At 41.4% G+C, this 22,576-nt stretch overlaps 1 protein-coding gene across 1 annotated transcript; it reads right to left on the reverse strand.

Moving 5' to 3' along the window:
• Positions 1-336: 336 nt before the first annotated feature.
• On the reverse strand, positions 337-22,565 carry GNPAT (glyceronephosphate O-acyltransferase). Its single transcript, XM_075707310.1, has 16 exons — positions 22,302-22,565; positions 18,632-18,823; positions 16,005-16,181; positions 14,990-15,119; positions 12,265-12,392; positions 11,735-11,810; positions 10,975-11,126; positions 10,754-10,884; positions 9,838-10,061; positions 7,057-7,299; positions 6,271-6,350; positions 3,657-3,797; positions 2,640-2,739; positions 2,453-2,546; positions 694-755; positions 337-386 (listed from the first exon to the last, which is right to left on the reverse strand). Exons 1-16 carry the CDS (start codon positions 22,563-22,565, stop codon positions 343-345), a joined length of 2,238 nt encoding a protein of 745 aa, XP_075563425.1. The 3' UTR covers positions 337-342.
• Between the last annotated feature and the right edge of the window lie 11 nt (positions 22,566-22,576).

Below are 22,576 nucleotides of genomic sequence, written 5' to 3' on the forward strand. Positions count from 1 at the left end.
TATTTGAAAGCAATCACATTCCTTGTTACAAGTCTAGAAAAATGCAGTTAAGTAGCCATTACTGTGCAAGTCCCTTTAAATATTTATCAAAAAAAAAAAAAGACAATGCTTAATCTGTTTTAAAAAAACAAAACACAGGATACAAACACAACTCTAACCGTCGGTGGCAACGGTTTCTACGTGGTAAGGGTGAGCTGCCCGCTGGAGAACACCGCTCTGCCTCCCTGGGTCGCAGGCCGGCCAGGCAGGAGGGGAACCTCGCCTGCTCCCGTCCCACTCCGGCCAGCCAGCAGTCGCTGTGCTCAGCCGGCGCTTACATCCAGTCACGGCCTCAGGAACCACTTAGAGTCGTGCAGCCACAGGTTTCTGTACAGGTACCCTAGCGTCTAACAAAGGAAAAAAACCAAAAAAACCCACTTATCAAAACGCTGTATATATTGCTCCATTAAACTTCCTTTTGCTCTATTTTTCCTTGGTCATTCGGTTGCACAGTGTTTCAAATAAAGAAGAGAGATTCAAAGCTGCAGTCAATGACACCAGAAAAAGTATTGTAAAAAAAAAAAAAATTAGGGTTTTTATACAGATAAATCTAAGGAACTAGTAGGGAAAGCACACTACGTCTAACGTACATGCATTGTCCAGAGTAATTTATAACTTGAAAAGCTCTCTTCAAATTAATTAGAGAACACTTACCAAACATGTCCAGGATTTTATTAACAGCCTCTTGATTTACGTTGTAAGTGAATCCATTGGACCTACAGTTAAAAGAAAAAACCCTGCTTCTTCAGTGAATATTTCTTATTCCAGTCATGTCTATGCAAATAATCCGAATTAAACATTTTCATAATTACATCCTATTCTTCTTCCTACCAGCATACATATTAAATTTTAAGGACATGGCAGACTTCTAAGCAGATTGTACTCAAGGACACTTATAGTTTGTTTGTTTTCAATCATATAATTTTCAAGACTATCTCTCTGAAACTGAACCAAATGTTCAGCTAATGTCAAATTCTGTTGCACACAACTGATTTACTCCTTTTACTTGAAAGGGGAATTTAGGTACAGACATCTATTTAGCACAGTGACATGGCAGGGGACGTAACAACAACAACAACAGTACTTTGTGCACTTTCCAAGAGCACTACAAATCTTAACCAATTCATTTCCTGAACAGAGGCATAAGAAGATAGCTCAGAGCCATCAGCTGCCAACTATGTTCTGTGAAACGCTCAGACAATGTGGGGACTTGTTGCATCAGGGACTTCCATGGTTATACTTTTAAATACAGTACCACAACACAAATTAGTTTGATAACAGGAAATGCATGTCACCATATTTTTGTGTAACAATAGCTGGTTTTTAACCTTAGGCCTATAAACTATGAACTGCGTTAAAAGACTTTAATGACTAAGCTTTCAGTTAAATTGCGTTGAGATGTCAGTGCCGAACCCCCCCCCGCCAATTAGTAGTATCCTGATTATTGCTTACATTGCCTGATGAGGCTTATTGTAACACAGACAGTAATTCTTTGTTGTGGTTTAACCCAGCAGGCAGCTAACCACCACACAGACATTTGCTCACTCCCCCCCCACAGTGGGATGGGGGAGAGAATCGCAAAAAGAAAAAAAAAAAAAAAAAGAAAAAAAAAAGGTAAAATTCATGGGTTGAGATAAAGACAGTTTAATAGAACAGAAAGGGAAGGGAAAATAATAATAATAATGATAAAAAGATATACAAAATAAGTGATACACAATGCAATTGCTCACTAACTGCCGACCGATGCCCAGCCAGTTGCTCAGCAGCAATCGCTGCCCCCCGGCCAACTGCCCCCAGTTTACACGCTGAGCATGACATCATATGGTATGGAACACCCCTTTGGTCAGTTTGGGTCAGCTGTCCTGGCTGTGTCCCCTCCCAGCTTCTTGTGCACCTGGCAGAGCATGGGAAGCTGAAAAGTCCTTGACTAGTGTAAGCAGTACTTAGCAACAAGTATCAGTGTGTTATCAGCATTATTCTCATACTAAATCCAAAACGCAGCACTATGCCAGCTGCTAGAAGGAAAAAACAAATTAACTCTATCCCAGCCAAAACCAGGACACTCTTCTATTAAAAATAAGCAGGACTGTTCTCTTTGTTATCAAAGCCTTGGGAGAAACTTTGAAAACCAAAAGGTAAAGGGAGTCAGAAGCAGCCTATTAGTGAGTTGATGAATTTTGTTGCTGGGTCCCACAGGAGTGTTTTCACTATGAGGGGGTGCCACTCTGCTTCTACAACATGTACAGAAAGGAACTACCTGGGTCTTCACCACGACTCAGGTAAATCCAATCAACCTTCAGCTGACTGGTGCTCAGGCAGTCAGGGTTCTGCTGTTCTGCTTCATACTAATAGCTCACCGTTAAGAATTGCCACACACTGACTTCTATATACCAAAAAAGCCAACGTTACTTACATTTTCTTCTTCTTCACTGCACCTAGTTGCACAAGAGCTGCTAAGGCATTTTTCTGCATGTCAGAAGACAGCGCTTCATAACACTGCGTATTTCCTACAGAGAAAGCAGAAACACAATTAAGAGTTTTATCACGGTCCATTAACAGGCTACACTTGCAAAATCATATTGCTTAATGGCTGTACACACCCTTCTCAAGAAGTTGAAAAACAAAGTTGCGGACTCCAGGTATAAACTGCTTCTCAGTAAAGGCTTCTCTTGTTTCCTTTGAGAGGTATCTGAAAATTAACTAACATTTTTACAAAAATTAGTGCTTCTTTCCTTTTGATTGTCAGCTTGTTATGAATTACAAACAGATGTGTTCTCGTAAGTAATACTGTTACATTGAAAAGCGTAGCAGGGGAACTCAAAAGGTATCATTACACAGAGCATCTGAAATTTTTATTACTGTTTAACAGGCATGAGAATCCTAACATTAAAATAAGATTCAGTATTACTATAATAGTTACCTTACACACTAATTTAACATTCCTGTTCTCACAATCAAAAACAGTATGATTTTTTTTTAAAGCAATACCTGTTTTACAGATGGGAAAAACTGGGCAAATCAGTACAGTTCAGCCCGTCGTACACCAGATCATTAACAGACTCCACTAGGTTCAAACATGTACAGTCCCACCAATCTTATGCTGACATACCTGAGATTTTAGCCTCCTGTTTTTGTATACAGTTTATTATAGGCATGTAAGTGTCTAGTCTTATTAAAACCTTGGAAAACCAGAAGAATTTAAAGAGATATGGATGCAGTTAAGGACTCCAAAAAAAGCTATCAGAGGCGAGATGCAATTCATTTCTGCACCTGGCAGGACATCTCACATAAAATGAATTAAGCAAGAGTTCCTCATAAGAAAAGAACAATTAATCCTGGTAGCAGGACACTCCCCAGGAAGTTTATAAACACACAACAGGCCACCACATTACAAAGTAGTTACTGCTTTAGTCAATTGGAAAAGTCTGAGCCAAAAGCTGAAATCAGGATCCCAGGTGGGAGGGTGACATTTAAGATATTTATTACTGCCATTTCTCAACTCTTGCACTCCCCAGCTGTAAAAACAGTCACTATTTATACTGCAGAAGTATCACAGCTCTCCTAGTTTCCCTATAAAACACAGGAGAAAAAAGAAAATTTTCTTGAGAACAACATACCTGATAACCTTCCACAAAAGGTCTGAACACAGCTGACAAGAAAGACACTATAACACTTCCTTTGTCGGTAGGGTAGATTTCCTGTTGACTTGTTTGAATGGCATCGCATTTTGTGAGTAGAAAACATCCTTCCTCAAAATCCTGGGAGAGAGAAGCATAACTGAAATTTTAACATCTATGGTAAGCGCAGCTACCTTCCCCCACAAAATCAACAATAAAAACCACACAACAGGACACCACTTCCATTTCCGAACTCAGTTCTCAAGAGACTCGAACCAAAATTTTCCTGTATACTAGAAATACCCTTATAAAAAGGCAGCAGGAACATGTTCTTAAACACAGCAGTATCTCGATGCACAACAGGCCTAGGAGCAAAGGAAGCAGCTGTGGCTGCTATTGTAACAGCCAGCCTGAGCTCCCTTGGGATTTTGTCAGAACAGGGTCAGGTTGTCTGGTTTAGGGTTTTTTCTGTGGGTATTTTTTATTATTTATTTTTAAAGTCAGGGTTTGCCTTTATCTTGTGTCCACTGTTTGCAATAAACGATAACATAGTTCACTGACCTGGCCTCTACAAAAGAGCCAAGACAATGGCCAAAAGCTACAAATTATGGAAATGTCAATGACAAAACCATTTTACTGCCAATATTGGTATAAGGGGGAGTGGACACAGGACATACACAGAGAACACGAGGGGATGGGACACAGGCATGACAGACACATGGATGACTAGAGGGGTGGGTTGCACAGAGATCCCTTAACATTATAGCAACTCTTTCGAGTGCAGTAAAGTCAGTCATAGCCAGTCACCTTCCTGTTCCCTGCTTGGTTTTGGTACTCAAAAAAAGCTGCAAGAGGCAACAATTGCTAACAGTGAAAACTTAACATAATGGTGCCAATCAGCCTTTTAAAAACGGCCCAATTCTCTTCTGTATAAAAATATATGAGGTTTTAATATAGTTGCAAGTCTTGAATATTCTTATGAAAATTATACTTACCTCTCTTTTTAATGCAGGAAAGGTCACAAATATCACCATCAGATATTTGGCCTTATCATTGATAAAAATCACATTTAATCAGTTTTAAATCCACATAAAAACTACACGTGGACTTACAAGTTTATATTGGGTATGACGTTGAACCAGTTCTTTTACTAATAAACTTGTGCTGAGCTGCATTTCAAGCTGGCTGTACTAGAGCCAGCTCCGACCCAGCAGGATGTATACAAACTGACACAGCAAGTCCTGCAGAGAGCAAAGCGCTGCCCACAGTTTTCACAGCTTGGCTGTGTCCAGCTGTTTTAGGAGAGCACACAGACATACTGGGCCCTGTAATAAGGCAGTATGCAGGAACAATACTGGCTTTGTCTGAGACATGGCTGTATGAGGTGGGGGGTGAAATGAGAGGAAACTCTTTTCAAGCAAATAGGATGCAACTAAAGCTTCCATAAGACTCTACAAGGAGCACTGTTACACCATTAGGAACGTTCTCACTTCAAAAACCTTCAACAGGCTGCATCGCCTCAACTCTGTAGAAGATTTTGGCTGCAGAAATTTAAATCCGGCTTTACTATAAGCACTTCCCTCATAGTGCTCGCAATGTACTATCTGAATCTACACAAGGTAAGTGCCAATAATAAAAAGCTGAAAGGGCTCAACCATGAACCATCAAAATATTAAAAAAAAAGTTTACTAATGCACAGGAACATCAAAACCTTCAGAGTTCAAGGTATAAGAGGAACATTAGCCGTTGTATAAACACTACAGAGTAGATACTGCCAGGCTGCGCAGGCAAGGAGAGGTGGGTACAGAGGTGTACTTTAACAGATGAGGCACTGGGTGTTGGCACAGTCCTCTGGTAGCCCTCCCACCACAGACCACACGCATGGAGCTACACAAAACAACTGATCACAGCTGTACTGGAAGGAGTATCATCAACCAGAGGAGAATAGGTACTTATATTTAGAATTGCATACTCTATTTAGCAGAGATAACAAGGGTATACAATGGTTGATCATTAATTGCTATAATACCTATAGTTTAACTTTCTGAAAGAGCAGGAGTGCCCCTCTGCTCCACAGGCTGCAAGAGCTTTTAGGAAAAATTATCCTGGTGTACCCTCAATGAGAATTCTTGTTTTGTTTCTCCACTGACAGAACATACCCACTCTGTGATAGAATTCAATTAAATCTACATTAACACTTTTTTCTTCACAGCCTAAGGTCTCTTTCATAAGTGTAAATACAGGCCTCTTGCTCTGCAGTTCATTTAAACGACTGCTTTACATATAGTTTTATATCCATGCTGGAAGACTGGTAGCTCTATGCAAAAAAGCCAAACTTCTGCTACAGTTCATTTTAATAGTTCAGAATTGGGCAATTTCAGGATTTTTAGTTTTTTACTGGAAGGGGGGCTGAAGATTGCATATGCAACCTTGTGGATTCAGACAATATTTGGAACTAACCAAATGACCCGCTTTCATGTTCTCCCTCCCGCTTACAGATCAAGTTGATATCGCTGTAGGTGTTTATCACAAAGCACTTGTTTGGCAGAGCCCTGAAGTCAGATGCTAGCTGGCTGTGTTACTATCTGTATTTTTGTATAAAGTACATTTTTACCTTCAATGAAATGCCAGGAAAGAAGATGAACTCATCAGAAAACACATCTCTCAAGAAGCTGAAGCAGCTATAGACTTCCTCTGAAAAAAATATTGTACTGTTGTTTAAAAACATAATTTAAAATATGCAAGTGAAAAGCCATTTACTCCTTAGAGAGAGTACCTACTTCAAATAAAATTTGGACTTGACATTAAAAGCATACATACACATGCAGCAGAAACCACCACAACAGAACAGCAAGTACTCAAAGCTATTGATTAAATCGTTACCAAAAGGAAAGAGCAGGGGGTTGTAGCTTCTCAGAATGTGCATTAAGTACCACATAATCAGATGCTGCACAAAACTAAGGCATGTATTCTGCAAAGTTTAAGAGCCAAGTATTGGAAAACACTGAACAACTTCAGAAGCAGTAGTGGGAAGAGAAGACAGACCGAGAACTGGCTGTACTGTATGCAAGTGTGAGCTGTGTGTAATTTGTAACCTAAAAAGCTGGTCTGCTAAATGCCAACAAAATAAGACACTTAGGAACCGGGCTCAGCTCATCTTAACCCTGCCCTCTCAGCAGAATACACCTACTTTCAAAAGTATCAAAGGGTAAACAAACAAAAAAGGCAAGCAAAATACCCCCGTCCCCTCCCAACACATCCACCTTATGCCATGGGACCTTATCCAGAATATAACAGTCTCGGATAGCTCCCACTAGCAGTCACAGGAACCTTGTGCTCCTCTCACAGCTGACAGCACAAGGAGCAAAGGCAGCAGGCTCTCAGAGCTACCCAAACATACCTTTTCTGAAGCTGTGTGTCATCTGCAAGGCAACTGCCACCAGAGATGGACGCACAAACACATTCAGCAGCTGGTTTCTGTAGGTGGCACACATGAGGATGGCCAGAGCGCGCTTAAAGACAATTTCCCCTATGGCTCCATCTTCCACTCTGTCATTTAGGACCACCTGGCCATCAACAAGGTGAGCGATGTTGGAATGCAGGGTGAGGCCAGACAGAACTGCCTTTTTGGCACACAGGTTATCTAGCAGGAAAATGCAACACTCAAGAAGATGCAAAAGGGAACACAACTCCACTGAAACAGCCTAAAATGTATTTAAATTAAACAGCATTTAATTAAATTTTATCACTGAAGACAAATTATTACACCAAACATTCAGTTAGAGAGATGTTCTAAAATAATCCATACCAGAAATTGGCAGCCTAGGCATAGTGTGAGATGGAGAGAACAAATTTCAGACATTTCTGTAATGAAAGCACTTTAAATTCTTCCACTTGCTAAGAATGACAAATACTTCCTTTGTCTCTGGCACAAGTATTCTGAGCCTCCAAATAAAAGAGATAGATCTGTTTGATGGATACATCCATCAGTAAGGAAACAGAGACCATACTTTTGCTTAGGCATTTCTGACACTACAAGTTTTGAATCAGATGCACAAGTCTATGTTTTTCCTCAACTCTCATATACAAGGAAGGCCTCATACCGAATTAAGTTTAAAGGAATCCTAACATAAGTACCATTACATAGTATACCTCTCAAAAAGAAACCAGACTGTACTTGCATCCAAATCTCTTCTTGTTTTGCAATACAATCCTTTTAAAATGCCTAAAGCAAGGAAGTCTGTGGGTTTGGGTTTGGTTTGTTTTTTTTTTTTAAACAACAAAGTTCTTCAAAGGCAGGCATGGGTTTCACAAACCTGTGGGCTTTAGTCAAGCTTTTTTGTCAGTATGGCACACCACAAACTTTATCCGAATAAAGAGCAGCATCTCAGGTCTTGAAAATAAGATCACCTTTTTAGAATACCTTACACTTTAAACACTACCAAAACATCCCGTGCACCAAATGTGAACTCTTTGACAAGCAAGGAAAGAAGCAATAAAAACTTCTTACTGAACACTAAAATACACTTTACATGTTCACAACACCAGAAGCATATCAAATCAATATAGCCTCTAACAGAAAAAAAGAAAAAAATTCCTATTCTTTCCCCCTTAACATAGGTTTCACATAGAATCTTCTTGCATCTTATTTGCTCCTTCAGCCTACTTTGTTCAAGTTTTGCTAAAGCTCCCAAGTTTCTCAATGCAATAAGAAGCAGAAGACTGAGCAAGTCATTTCGCAGTTCCTGTTTTTAATATAAAATTTCTAACAGCCAAGCAAATTTCTCCCTGTAACAACCAACCAGCATGACAAAGGCAGAAACAACTAGCTGTTTGGAGACAGAAGAACAGACAGGGTACATGTAGTTGCTGACATGGTGACATCACCAAACTAGCCTTTAAAATATATCTATCCTTTCAAATTATTGACAATCCAAAACAAAACAACAAACCCTGTTTCTATGCAACTGATGCCTAGACTGGGGCCAGCACACTCCAACAAAACCTGCTCAGTTGTCATTCCTCTCTTTCATTACCATGCCTATTTTGCCATTCCCTGACTACATCACAACTATACTAAAGCAAAAGCTTATTCATTGTTGCTAAAATAATAAACAAAATAAGCAAACAAACCCAAATGTGGTATGTTTTTCAGTTTACTGTACAGTAAGATTGTAAATGATGTTTAAATATTGCCATGCAGTTCTTCCTTTTACCAGTCTGGCAGGAGCAGACCTTGTCTGCATTCACTGCAGTGCAGGTCCCTGAAAGGAAAAGTGATTTTCTTCCAGAAATGACGGAGCTCCGTTATAACTGTAGCCTGCTCCTATTTCTTTATTGCAGTATTGAGAGGGATCCTGAATTATACACGACTACAAAAGCAAAGATCCATGGTTTAAGCCTACCTACAGTGAAAAGGTAGATGTACTTGCATTACACATCATTTTTCTTTGCTAGCTTTACCACTTAGTCCTGAGGCTCTAAAAGTAACTACCTGTGTCACTTTGGCTCACAGAGAGAAGTTTAAAACAACTGTTCAGAAAGTTTGGAAGGAGAATCAATCTTTCAGCAGCCAATATGTACATACACATTATATATATATAAAAAAGAGAGCATGTGTGTATAAATATATAAATAAAACCACCAAAGAAGCCTTCTCCCCAGAAGTCATCACTGTTTCTGGGGATGAAGTGAAATTTAAAAATAAATAAGACAACTTACAATTTTGATTTTCTCTCACCCATTTGTTCCTACTGGTTCTTTGACACAGTAACAACTTTGACTATAGTCAATATCAAGCAATAAACACAGCATTACACCAAATTGACTACTGCAGATCAGGTAATTGCCTGTGACTTACATAGGGTTCAGAAAGATAGATACTAGGCAAATCTCAGTACTCTAATACAAGTATCTTATAATTTCCCCCTCATTCCACACTTCAGGATATAACAGTAAAGTATCTGTTCTACTTCCACCTAACTGTTTTTCAAAGTATTATCTTATACAGGCTAAGTCAAAACCTATCAGGTTTTAGCATCATTTTTAGCATATCCTAAAATCCATTTCCAACTCTGAGGAAAACATTCTGTAAAATTGTCACCATACACTGCTTCCACAGAAATACAATTTATTCTTCATAAGCAAAAAAAGGACTAGAGAGAACACTTTCTCTGCATACCAGGCCATTCAATGAATCCTCCAAAAATCTGTGTTAAGCCTTTAAGCCACAGGGTCTTTTCTAACAGAAGTTCAAAATCCATGGCTGGCAAATTCTGGAGCAGGACAGCAGCAACTAGCACCCATGGGCTCAAAACCATGTTTTCTATTTGCAGGAGCTCCATTTTATAAGCTACGTCACTGACAAATTCTTGGATATCCTCAGATGGCTTTTGGGGAAGGTGCCTGAAAAGAACAATGCAGTTCAAGGTAAAGAGCTCCAAAAATTGGAATATATATCATACCCTTATTTCTTCTGTATTGCTCCCAGATCCGTAACTACTTTATAGCACCTAACATCTGGAGGGTGATTCTATTTGTGTGCTATGTAGAACAGAAGTACAGAGCAAAACATCAGTAGCTTCATGACAGTATTTGAAACGCAGATCTCTATTGATGCTGTACGCTTGCTATCTTAAAAAAAAATTCAAAAGCATTATGTTTTATACAACAAATTGCAAAAGCCACCCAATCCAGTCCAGCTCACCCATCCACTGCAGCTCCCTGGCACATGATCACATAACAGTTTGCAGTAATAAAGCAAGAAGGGAGGGGAAGGTGGAATTTTTAAGTTACAATAACACCGAATTCTCAGAAAACAGAGCTTTGTCTGGCTCATGTATCACCATGAATTTTTAAAATGGCATCTTCCCGACACAGTACAAAGCTATGCAAGTAACAACCTGTTTCAGAAACACCCAATCACAAGCATGATAAGCCTCTGCTCAGACAAAACAGGTTCAGCTGTCTAAATAGTCAGGTGGAGGGGAGATGACAGAAGTGGAAAACAAAGTATAAGAGAACATATTAATTATTTTACAGAGGTGAGGACTAAACAAATGCTTTTCCTGTGCATACACCATGGAAAGATGTGGTACCTGGGAACCAAATTGTATGGGCACCGACTGATTCTCCCAGATGCCAAGGTTCTAAGTGATACCGGCTGGCCAACGTAGATGTGTATGGTACCAAAATTGTCACTGAGGATTCTTCTGGCTTTTAACAACCCCTAAGAAAACAGGAAGAGCAAAACTCAAATTTTGGTGCTACAGGGTGTGTACACATCCACCTATGTTCTGTTCTTAAGGAATTTACATACAGATGTAGATTCTTTGGGCTTTGGGACTCCTAGGAGTTCATATGCATAGAGAGATTCTTCTAATATCCTCTCGTAGCTGATGCTGATGGGAACAAGGTATGTGTCAAAGACTTCACGTTTAAAAAATGGTTCCATCACAATGCTGAGAAGACCTGCAAATTAAAAAAAAATTTAAAAAAAGAAAAAAAAAGTGACTCACCTGTCTTTTTTGAGAAGGGAAAAGCAACTGCAATTTAACTTTGAAAAAGGTATCTTCAGATTTTAGAAACTGCTAATATGCGTACATTGTGCTTGTTCTCCCTTCAAGCAAGCAGAAGCGCAAGACCTTGCCCAAGCTTTAAAACAGAAGCTAAATTTAAACAATGCCTTTGGACAACTATTTGTGCTCTTTTCAACAGCACTGCTCTGCGGTCGCACAGCATCTTCCTTCTAAAGATTCCCCATTACTTTTACAGTTAGCTTACAATATTTCTCTGCTGGTAAGGGGACGCCTATTTTCTAGAAAGAAAATGGGGAAGAGTTACGCAATGAAGTACACAATAGGGCAAAGGGAGAGAAAGCAGTAGAGCGCAAGAGACGTGCATTGCCGTTCTTTGTATGGCTTAGGAACTCTAATCATAGTGTTTTCCACTACTCTGACAGACCTCACCAATTTCCCACCACTTTAACATCCCTTCCTGTCTGAAGAACTTACGAAGCACATAGCCACTAATGAAAACACTAATAATCGTAAAAAGTTCCAAGTTTTCAACAAACCTACCAAACTTTGGAGTCAGAGTCTTGGCAGTGCGGCTTCTAGTCCCTTCAAGAAAAAATTCAATTGGGGCATAGCCACTCTTCAAAAGTAAAACAGCAACAAAAAAAGCTGGTCAGAAAAATAAAACCGTTTCTTCTTTACTGCCCGCAAATAGTTTTAAGTACTTCAAATGTAAGTAAGTTTTTTTAATGGAAGCCATGCATATCTAACTTCAGTCATCTCTAAGCCTATGTTCATCCATTGTATCTGGCACACCGTAACTTAAATTAATGAAAATATTGTGTCTGTCATGAGATATGGGCACATGATTCAAAGCAACTGATGAGTAACAATTTGTTTACCACCTACTGCTGAACTATAATAACAGAGTATACGCATGCTCTTCACCTACAGCAATTCTGTGGTAAAACGCATTTACTCAGGTCACAGGGAAGACTCAATCACATAGCTATAACATCGTGCATATTTCACATGAATTGTTCCAGCAGAGTATTTCTTAAGCATACATTTTGAGAGCTCAGTAATTTATTTACCCTTAACATTGTTTTTACATATTCAGCAAACACTGCCCAGTAGAGTCTGTTCCCACCGAAGGAACGTCGCATAAAAAAGGCACCTGCCCTTCGTAGCAGCTCACCAACTATTTTCATTCCTAGGAAATCTGAAAAACAATCAAACAAAAAACAAAACCGCACACACAAAGCTTATTGATTGATATCAGCCAGCAAAATCAACTATGTTCTCTAATACACTGAATCAATTACGAGAATAAAGACGACCTCTTTCAAGGATTCTGTTGTTGCAAATACCTTTATTTGCTTTCAGATTGTCTAGCAAGACTTTTGTCGACATGAATGGCATATTATAATACACTTTCAGTTTTTTTTTTTTTTTTGTAAGCAGCATTCACTTAGAGCAATTTATTTTCGTAATTTAGATGGCCAGATTTCAACCATAATAAAGACTAAGTTTTTGAAGGACATTGTCTCACTCATCTTCAGAAAGATCAGTTACCACTTGTATCCTAGAAGACACAGAAATTAACTGACCAATTACACTACATTATACCATTTATGATCTGACTCATCACTTCGGGAGGTGTACACCAAACCAGCTAAAATTTTTTATAGTTTTCTAGGTTTAAGCAATGATGGTCAACTTATCAAAACCAGGAACACTTAGCGTTAACAAATTTCTTAGGGAAGCATTTCAAACAAGTCTACACAGCAGCTGGCCATGTGCTGCTTCAACCTCCTTGCCACCTCAATCCATGAAACACTTGAGAACGATATTCACTCAGTAACATAAATTCACATTTCCAGCTGCAACACTGACAATGACTGCCTTGAAGATGTCATGTAATATGTCACACACACACACACACGTGAGAGAGATATATGTATCTTCCTCTAAGAAAAAAATAGATAAAAGGAAATTGGATACAGGGCCCTGGGCAGCAATAGCAGCTGTCAGAGCTTCCCATGTGCAGAGGTCCATCTTTTTCCCTTACTCTCCTACTACCCTCCCTGTCTCATCACAACACAGACTCTATCCCCTCCCTCACTTCCACCCTCCTGCTGCATACTCAACCCCCTAACCAGGATGCTGGCTGCACAGCCAACGCCTCTCCCCATCACACACTGCCGCCCCACAAACTGGGACTGAAATGTATCCTTTCACATACCTCAAGCCCACACCACCTCACTAGCTCTATGCCTCTAATATGACCTTTTCCCAAGACCTGAGACAGAAACACAATCCCAGCACCAGTTAGATTCCCACTAATGTTCTGTATGAGCATGTACTCTGGTGCTACTGGCAACTGTTTACCTTCCCTTAGCTAATCCCCATAGATCTGTATGCTGTTTGAAGCCAAGCGATAACTAACAAAGCAGAGGCACTTACCACCTATAACAGGACAGTGTCTCTCCACTCAGCACAAGTACCACTTTGAGGGTGACTTTGTAAACTGCATCCCATGAACCTCTAAACACAATATGAAGTAAATACAACTACAACCATAGAGAAGTGTGCTTTCTCCAGAGGAATTTAAAATAACACACACATGCAGCAGTATAATCAAGCTGCAAGCCCCTAATTCCGAAGAATTTTGACCCCCAAACACTTAAAAAATGTTAATCACTAAAAAAATCCCTCTAAGCTAAACTAATAGTATCTTAAGATAATGTTTTGAGGCCCAGAACTCAAAAAGGCTCTAATCCATAAGTCAGCAACGGATTACACTGATACCTATGACAGCACGTGAGCAGATTCTGAACAACACATGGCTGCACCACCTTGATCAAGGCAGCTATGAGACATCAACTTCTGAATTCACCAGAATCTAACCTGCCTCTCCCAGAAGCAAGACACTACCAACTTGAAGACCAGCAGAATCTCGTCTTCCCTAGCAAGCACACTCTCCCAGCTTCTTCTGATTTTCTACTGGTCCTCCTAACATCTTGATTGGAAAAAATAGACTACAGTAGAGCAGTAGGTTCCCAGATCTTTGCTAGCTTGCCTGTGCACATTACAGCACTGCACCAGACCTGAGGTTGTTGTCTGCCTGCTTAGAAGACTGGGTTGATACCCAAGACTTCCAAGATCAGGTTTCTCAGTTAAGTGCTGCCAGAGTCTGGATTTTCAAAAAGTACATTAACTCAGAAGATATTTACTGTTAAAGTCTTCAAGAATTGTTTCCTGCAAATATACTGGCTTCATCTGTTTTAAAATTAGAATCTCCAAAATCGTGACCTCTGATGTGAAATTTTGTTTCCCAGCCAGCTCTGCTCTCAGCACTTCACATAACAGAGTTCTGCCAATGCTTCAAGGGAATCAGTGGCATCAGCAACAAGCACAAGGTGGCTGGCACTTCCTATCTGGCTACTATGACTGCACTTAAAACTGTATAAAGTATCACAAAAGGTTCTGCATACACAGCAGCTCTTTGTCAAGTTTTCACCTGTCCCCAGGCAAAAAAAAGCAATATAGAAGTCTTCTTTACAACATCTATCTTTGCCCCTGTCTTGGGTCTACAGATGGAGTACTTCTGGGCGAATCTGCTATGAAAAAATTCACCTTTGATTGGACTCAGCACCGATGAGAAGCTTTCAGACGCTGTAAGCATCTCACCCAAGGAGGTTTTAACCAGACATGTTTGGAAGAGAAGTTAAACACAACTACTTACAGTAGCAGCTACAGGACCCCTTGCTACCGATTCTCTGAATCCTGAAAACATTGTTGAAAGAACATACTTGCCTATTCCTGCAGCAATGACAGGCAAAGCCAAGTCATATGTATATAGCAAATAAGACAGCATCAAAAAGTCTACATAGCTTCGGTGACTGGGCAGCAGTACAACTGGATGCTCCTGAATGGCATGTTGCAACTGAAAAAAAAAAAAAAAACAAAAAAACCAAACCAGCACAAACAATATTGTTCTAATATTTACAGACTGACTGTTGAAATTTGCAAATACAGATCTTCACAGGGCTTAAGGCAAACAGAAGCCGATTTGTTTGAGGGTGGTTTCTCTGCTCACGTACTCTATACCTTTTTCAGCATGGAACCACAGGAAATTTGGAGCAGTAGTTTCCAGACCAGCAACCTGTGGTTTGCAAGCATCACAGGACTCAAAAGCCAGGGCCACCTCATTATGTGATAGTCTAATTCAAATCCCTTTTGATGGGGATGGGAAACCCAACAGGGGCTGGAAGGGCTGACATTGCTGTCTTCCAGGCAATGCACTGCACCCTCCAGAACAGTGGCATCCTGCAATGAAACAGGGGGACAACAGCTCCCCAGGGAACTGGGGCAAACTTAAAGCATCTCCTGCCTCAGAGGTGCGCAGTGTTTCACCACTCTTAGCTGTACAAAGGTTTTGCAGAACCGCCAGCCCACTCAGCCACATAACATTAGGTTTTCACCCCCAGTTCAGCTAAATGCGTTATTAAATTTATAATACGAGATAAAAAAAACTCTCTCAGTGGCTAACAGAATCACTGACACATGACTGCAAGTACTCCTTACCATAGGAAGCATTTGGAAAATGTACAAAAAGTTCTGCTGACAGTTTGCCCCTAAAGTACTTATATATCATCTATCTTCCCGCCCCACACACACTTATTAAGAAATGCAGTAATAAACACAAGTGCAGTCTTGGTTTTTTTAAATGGTATTTTTTGTATTTGTTACTTGGATCGAAGATTAGAGTCTTTGTCCCAGTGACTGATATGAAAATATTGTAACTTTTTTTCCCCCCACCAGTACTTACTCTCTGCATTCCTTCTTCATTCACACAAACTCTCTGGAAAAGCCGTTTAAATATTTTACTCAGAGTAAAAGCAAAAAATCTGACAGCTCCTAATTGCATACTGTGGCCCATCTCATCCAGGATTTCCGTGGCTTCTTCTTGAATAATATCAGGTGACTCTCCCACCTCTTTTGCTAACTAAAGAGAAACAGAACAAACAAAATAGCAGTCAGATGTTATTCCCTTCTCCTTGCCCATGCACACCATTCTATGTACCACAATTATGGCAGAACTACTATGGCTGACTACTGCAACAGTCAGCAAGATTTTGTTTTATGTGATAGGCATGCATCTAATCTTACAGAATCTGTTCTGTGTCAGCCAACAAGAAAAAGCCAAGTAAAAGCTGTTCAAAAATCAAGACTGAGCTTAGATGTCAATGGCGGGGGAGAGGGTGTGCAACAATTCCTGCCCCCCCACCCCCAAACCACACCATCTGAATGTTTTAATCTGTAGCATCTTCAGAGGAGATTTAAGTTTGAAGAACATTTCCTATTGGTCTGAAGAAGGCTATGTACAATTTTCTAGTAAAATGAAACCTATGTTTGCAGAGATATTCACAACATAAATCTTTGAAGTGCATTTGGGTTAGATTTTAAGACTTGGCTGAAGAACCTCAGCCCTGTCACTCCTGAATTTCTTTGCAATGTATTACTTTGGCAATGGGTAGCTGAAATGCATACAAAGCACTGTCTCTACCAACTTAGCATATCAATGATCTTTTTTCCTATCGCTATGCACATTGCATTTTGCAGTTTCTTAGAACAGACTTAAATAATGGTCGTCTCTCCTATTTGGTACTATGAATCTAGAAATATTTAATTGAAAAGTTAGTCTTTTACTGCTATGGAATGAGGAACATGCCTTTCACTGAACACAGAGGAGGGAAGAGGAGGAATGGCAGAAGAAAAAGCCTCCAAAAAAGCATGGTTCTGCTTAGAGGCCAGCACTGCTTACATATTATTTCTTTTTTGTGACATATGAGAAAATCCACCTCCTCATACCACCTTACTATCATATCTACTGTTTCAATTGTGTTTTAATAAATGCATTATCCTTCATCTTGTGTACTTCCACATGTAGACATAACTGATTATTTTAACCACTTAAAGAGCCAAAAACTGCTTCCACTTGAGCCTGAGAAAAATCAATCTCTCTTAGGAAGCCAAAAAATTATTCTTGTTATTCGCTAGGGGAAGTGTTCTCATTCACCAGTAAAAGGCTCACCACACAGTTGATCCTGTGTGAATTAAGTGCACATCCACTATAAAACTAGGCATTTACTCCCCAAAAATCAGGAATCAAAAAACCAGACCAATCACATATAGCAAGCTAAAACAAACAAATACACTTCATTTCACATACTGAACATTAGTAACCTCAGCAATTTGTCACAAGAACAAATCGTAGTATGCCTGTGTAAAGCTGTGTAAACTCTGCCCAGACAGGAGGCACACTAATCGTAGATCGTTAGGCATATTGCCCAAGACAGTCCCAGTTAGATACCTTCTGTAATCCATAGTGCAAAGGTGATAACTAGGTTGCAATGGCAGAACTGCTAACCCCTTTCAATCACTTGACGCTAGCTGGGAAAATATCCATCAACATCATTTTCCATCAAAAAAGCAGCACTTCAGAAGAAAACATCACACAAATGTCTTTCTGTCAAATCCTCTGTAAAATATTTTCTTTCAATAAATATTTTAGTATTTCTAGAGTTGAAAGATTCAATTTTTTTTTATTTCATACTACTTAGCAATTCATGATGGCAAGAGGACTACTTTGTAGGACATGGTTTAGTTTGTCACATCATAAGAAGTTTTGATATCTCATAAGTAACATTGACCATTAAAAAAAATAGAAAAATTTTATGGTAGCCACTCACTCAGGACTAACCAAAACATCTTATATACTTCTGTTGGCCTGGAATTATTTTTCATGAATACTGAAAATAGTTACTCTGCTAACTAAACACACACACTCTTATTTCAGCCATTTCAACACAGCATAAAATACGAGCCAGTTTGAATATAAAATATTTCATTCATTACAAAGTAGTAGCTGCCCTTCATCTTAAAACAAAAATATGGTTACATCTTAGACAGTGTTTCTAATTCAAAGAATTCTCTATGAAATATACTCTTACTTTAGGGAATGTAGCATTTATGATGGATTCATAAATAAGTCACTAGCCTATAAAATTCCTACAAGACATCCACAAAGTACAAAAACGCCTACTAAGAAGGAGAGTGCTTATGCCTTTCACAATGCTGCTCTCTGACAAGGGGGGGGGGGGAATGTAGTCAAGCACATCAGATAAGTTAGATGGTAAAGTGTCATATATGCAAAATCAAAACACCATTTCATGAATGAGCTATCCAACAGCTTTAGTGGCAACTCCATGGTAAATCAGTACTTGTTTTTCCTGCCAACAGAGTACAGCTTTCAAGTTACTGATTTATTGGACCATCTTTCAAACTACAGCTATCGTGTCTGATAAGGTCAGCAATAATCTTTTTTCCCTGCTGCTACACAAAGTTTGGCTGTGTTCAGTCTGCCTTGTCTTACAGCTCAGTACCCAGCCTCACCTGCTTGATAACATACTGAACTTGCTCTGACTGGAGAACAGCACTTTTAATATCGTTTGGCTTGCAAGGTGAAAGTCCCTTGTAGATCACAGGAGTATAACATTTCATCGCATATCTCAAGTCACTGGACAATCTTCTTTCCTCCAAGATATCTTCAAACTCATCTCTTTTCTTTGACGTGAGCTCTTTCTGCTGGGAACATACAAATAAAGAATGAGATGCTGTCTCGAGCCATTCAGTGGTCTGCTTGGCTACAGTACCAAAATAATGGCACGCAATACTTTTGCAATGTTTGGGGGTTTTTTTTTAAGCTTTCTGTAGTGTCTCCATTATGCATTACCTGCTTGGAACAATGCTGCAAATAGAAAGAAACTAAAAAGAAAAAAAAAAACCACAACCCCCAACAAAAAACCTCAACCATTTCCATCTGCAAAGATCCCCAAAGCACCCTATGCCACATTACTTAATTCTGCCCAACAGGAAGAAGCTGAGAGAACACTTGGGCTGTGAAAGCTAAAGTGCCTTGCCTCCAGCCTTTCCATGAGTAATAGGTATTAACTAAAACACCTTTGATTCCAACTCTTGCAGCTGCATGAAGACAATGCCATGAATGACATTATAAACATGCAATCATCCCCACAAAAAAATAATCCTTGTACTTTAAGCTGCATCTGGGACCTTGGTAATTTGTGCTGGCTTTTCAATCAAGCTTGGACACAGGGTACATAAACCACGGCCAGGCAGGAACAAACCAAAAAAACCACTATCGGCCACATGAAGATCAAAAATGCAGTACAGTGCACACACAGGTAAAAAAGAGAGCACAGCCTGTGAGTAACCAATACCACTGCTAAGCAGGAAAACAAATGGTATGCCAAGAACTAATTGCGGATCCGTCCTGCTGCAGAAAATCTCAATGACGAAACTCTTCCCCTCGAGTCAGTAGGCATCCCCTGGGCTGAAGAGAGATGTCTCCTATTACACCACAGTTTGTATGAATGACCCCTCAGTCTTTCCAAAACTGAAATTGTATTTCTCTAAACTTCAAAACAGCAGCAGTAGCTACCAGACAAGCAAGGTAACTGGAGTAAGCCTCTGTGAAACACAAATGTAAAAGTATTGGTTATAAGCAAGCATATTTATTAGAAGATGCTAAAATAAAAATGCTTACGTCTTCCTTTACAGCACCACTTGAAGGGTACCACAGGCATCACTTTCATTCATTCTGCCTCCTCTCCCTATATGCAACCTGTGCAGAACCAGTCTGGTAATGAAGGATAAAACATGTTGTTTCATGGGCTCCTACAGTGACCTTTTCTGGTGTTGAGAGGAAAGCCTGGCCAGCAAGTACAGGGAGAACACCAGGAACAGAGAAGCAAAATGCCCAGCAGTGGTGGCTGAGTTTTCAACCTTGGGAGAGGGAGTCCGGTTTCACTACCAGCTGACCACAGCCACATCAGCAACACTATCAAAACAAGCTGACATTTAAAGTAAGTAGAGAGCAAACATTTAATTCCTGTCCATTGATCAACATAAGATAATTTGGCAAAACAAAACAAAAAAAACCCAAACCAGGAATATCGCTACTTAAGAACCACAAAAAAATCCTTCAAAGCCTCAACTGCATTGAAAGCCAATTTCATTTTGTCAGAGAACACAAATTGCACTATAATGTTTGACCTTCTCATTCTTTCCCCCACACAGTACAGTCAAATTTGAATGCCATCCTCCTACTACAGTAGCATTTGGTAGATCATTTAACTTCTCTCTCCACTATTGTAAGTTTAGAGAATTGTCCCACAGTAACTGCAGAACCAACTCTCCAGGGACTTTTAAAACAATCCTATACAATGTATTAAACCCAGGCTCATATTCATTTAAAAGTTCCAGGGTTTTTTTGCCTGTATGGTTTAGCATTACAGTTTTCAATCTTTCTTCTTCCACAGCTTTCAACTAGTTGGTGTTTTGCAAGAGCCAAGTAAGCTAAGAACTGTTAAGAAGACTGGAAATAATTTGTATTAGCCATTTGTTGCCATTGACACCTTGTAGCAAGCCCTTTGATTAAACATGAAACAGAAAAAAAAACATACCCTGTAACAGCAAAAAAGATAGCATCAGAAAATATTAGTTGGCTCTAAGTATACACCTACTTAGATCAGTACGTGCCAAGTCATTGCTCAGAAAATCTAAGCAACTTTCATTTCAGTTACCAAAGTTTAAATCCTGCAACATGCAACTACACAAAAGCCAGATCAAGAAAGCCAGCGCTCAGCTCGGGTATCATCAGCTGCATCAGCAGTCACTGCACTGCTACAGCCATTCCCCAGCACACCTCTGGTGAGCAGAGTTTTGCAAAGGCCACGACCAATTGAAAAGGCACCTCTCTGCCACTGCTCCTCGTCACGTTTCCAGATTTGAAGTGCAACTGATTTCATGGCAATAGGTATTTTCACACCCTGTCCTGAAGTAGTGCTGAGGGAGCCAAACCACACACATTTTACCAACCACTAAAGAAGAAAAATGCTGCTTTTAGACAATACAGTCAAGCCGTTGTTCCAGCTTCGGTTGCTGACTGGTAGAGAATATGCTGTTGGAAACCTGGATGTTGGACAATTCAGTTATGTGCGTGCTTACTGCACCACTGGTGAAGTACAAAAGTGCAACAGTGGGAGCCTGAAATTTCTCTGCTTCCATATAACCTCTGAAAGCAACAGAACAGGAGGGCTCATGACGCATTTGGGATATCAGCATACAGCCAAAGAGACACAGAAGAGAAGTTTGGGAATCTTTGCTGAAACTGGGACCTGTTTCCCCTCTCTCCCCAGCCCTCTCTTCTAAATCCAAGTAGGGAGCGGGGTTTAAGCACCTCACACCCAAATCTTGTCTGAGACTGGCATAGGAGCTGCAGAGCAAAAACAAGGTCAATGAAGTCATTTCCACCACCTAACATGGGAAAATCTGCTTTGGCCCCTCCATCTCCGCGACAATTTTCTGGTGCTGAATTTGTCATGGCTAGCAGGTTTCTGTGCTGCACGACTGCCTTCTGAAGTGGCCCCTGCTCGGACGCCTGCCGCCCCAGCCAGCCTCTCAGCCAGGCCCGGCTGCGGGGCAGAACCTCTCTGCAGGAGCCCGAGCCCCTTCCCACCTTTCTTCAGCCGGCTGGCGTTCCACAGCACATCCGAGGGGAGAACCGGCGCTCGGGATCGGGAGCTTTGTCGCGACTGACACGACAGGTACTGGGGAAGCAGGCGAGCAGGAGGAGCGGGCGTGGGGCCCGCAGCGGCTGGGAAGGTGAACTTCTGAGGGGAAGCATCCGGCTCCCGCTCGGCCCCCACCTGCCCCCGCTGGGGCCCGGGAACGGCCTCGTCCCCTCCCGAGCCCCGCAGAGCGCAGCCCCCGCGCCAGGGCCGCGCCGCCTGTCCCCGCCCCGCGAAGGGGGTAGGGCCGGGGAGGTTGAGCGCAGCACACCCGCGCCCGGCGGAGCCCCGGAAACCTCCCTCCGGAGCGCGGCCCCCGCTTCCTTTGGCCCAAACCGGGGATCCCGGCGTTGCGCCAAGCACCGTCACGCCGCTTCAGAGCGACGGGCACCGAGGCGGCGCGGGGGCGAGGCGAGCAGCCCCCTTTCACCGCAGCACCGAGCCCCGTCCGCCCCCGCCCTGCCGCCACCTACCGAGTACATGGGCGCCCCTCGCCGCGCTCGCCCGGGCGCTGCCGCCGCTGCCGCTGCCGCCGCTGCCGCCGCCATGGTCCTGCGAGCTCCAACCGCCCCGCGCCGCCCCGCGCCCCGCTCGCCCGCCCTACCCCGCCGCAGGGGCCTCATGCCCGCCGCCGCCTCCCGCAGCACCCATGGCCCCAAGCCGCCCGGGCTCGGCTGCCCAGCGCGCTGCGGCGGACGCGGGGGAGGGCGGGGGGACCGCGCGATGGGCGGCGCCATCTTGGGGGCGA

The sequence above is a fragment of the Pelecanus crispus genome, chromosome 3, assembly GCF_030463565.1.
Source record: "Pelecanus crispus isolate bPelCri1 chromosome 3, bPelCri1.pri, whole genome shotgun sequence".
In the NCBI taxonomy this organism is placed as follows: Eukaryota; Metazoa; Chordata; class Aves; order Pelecaniformes; family Pelecanidae; genus Pelecanus; species Pelecanus crispus.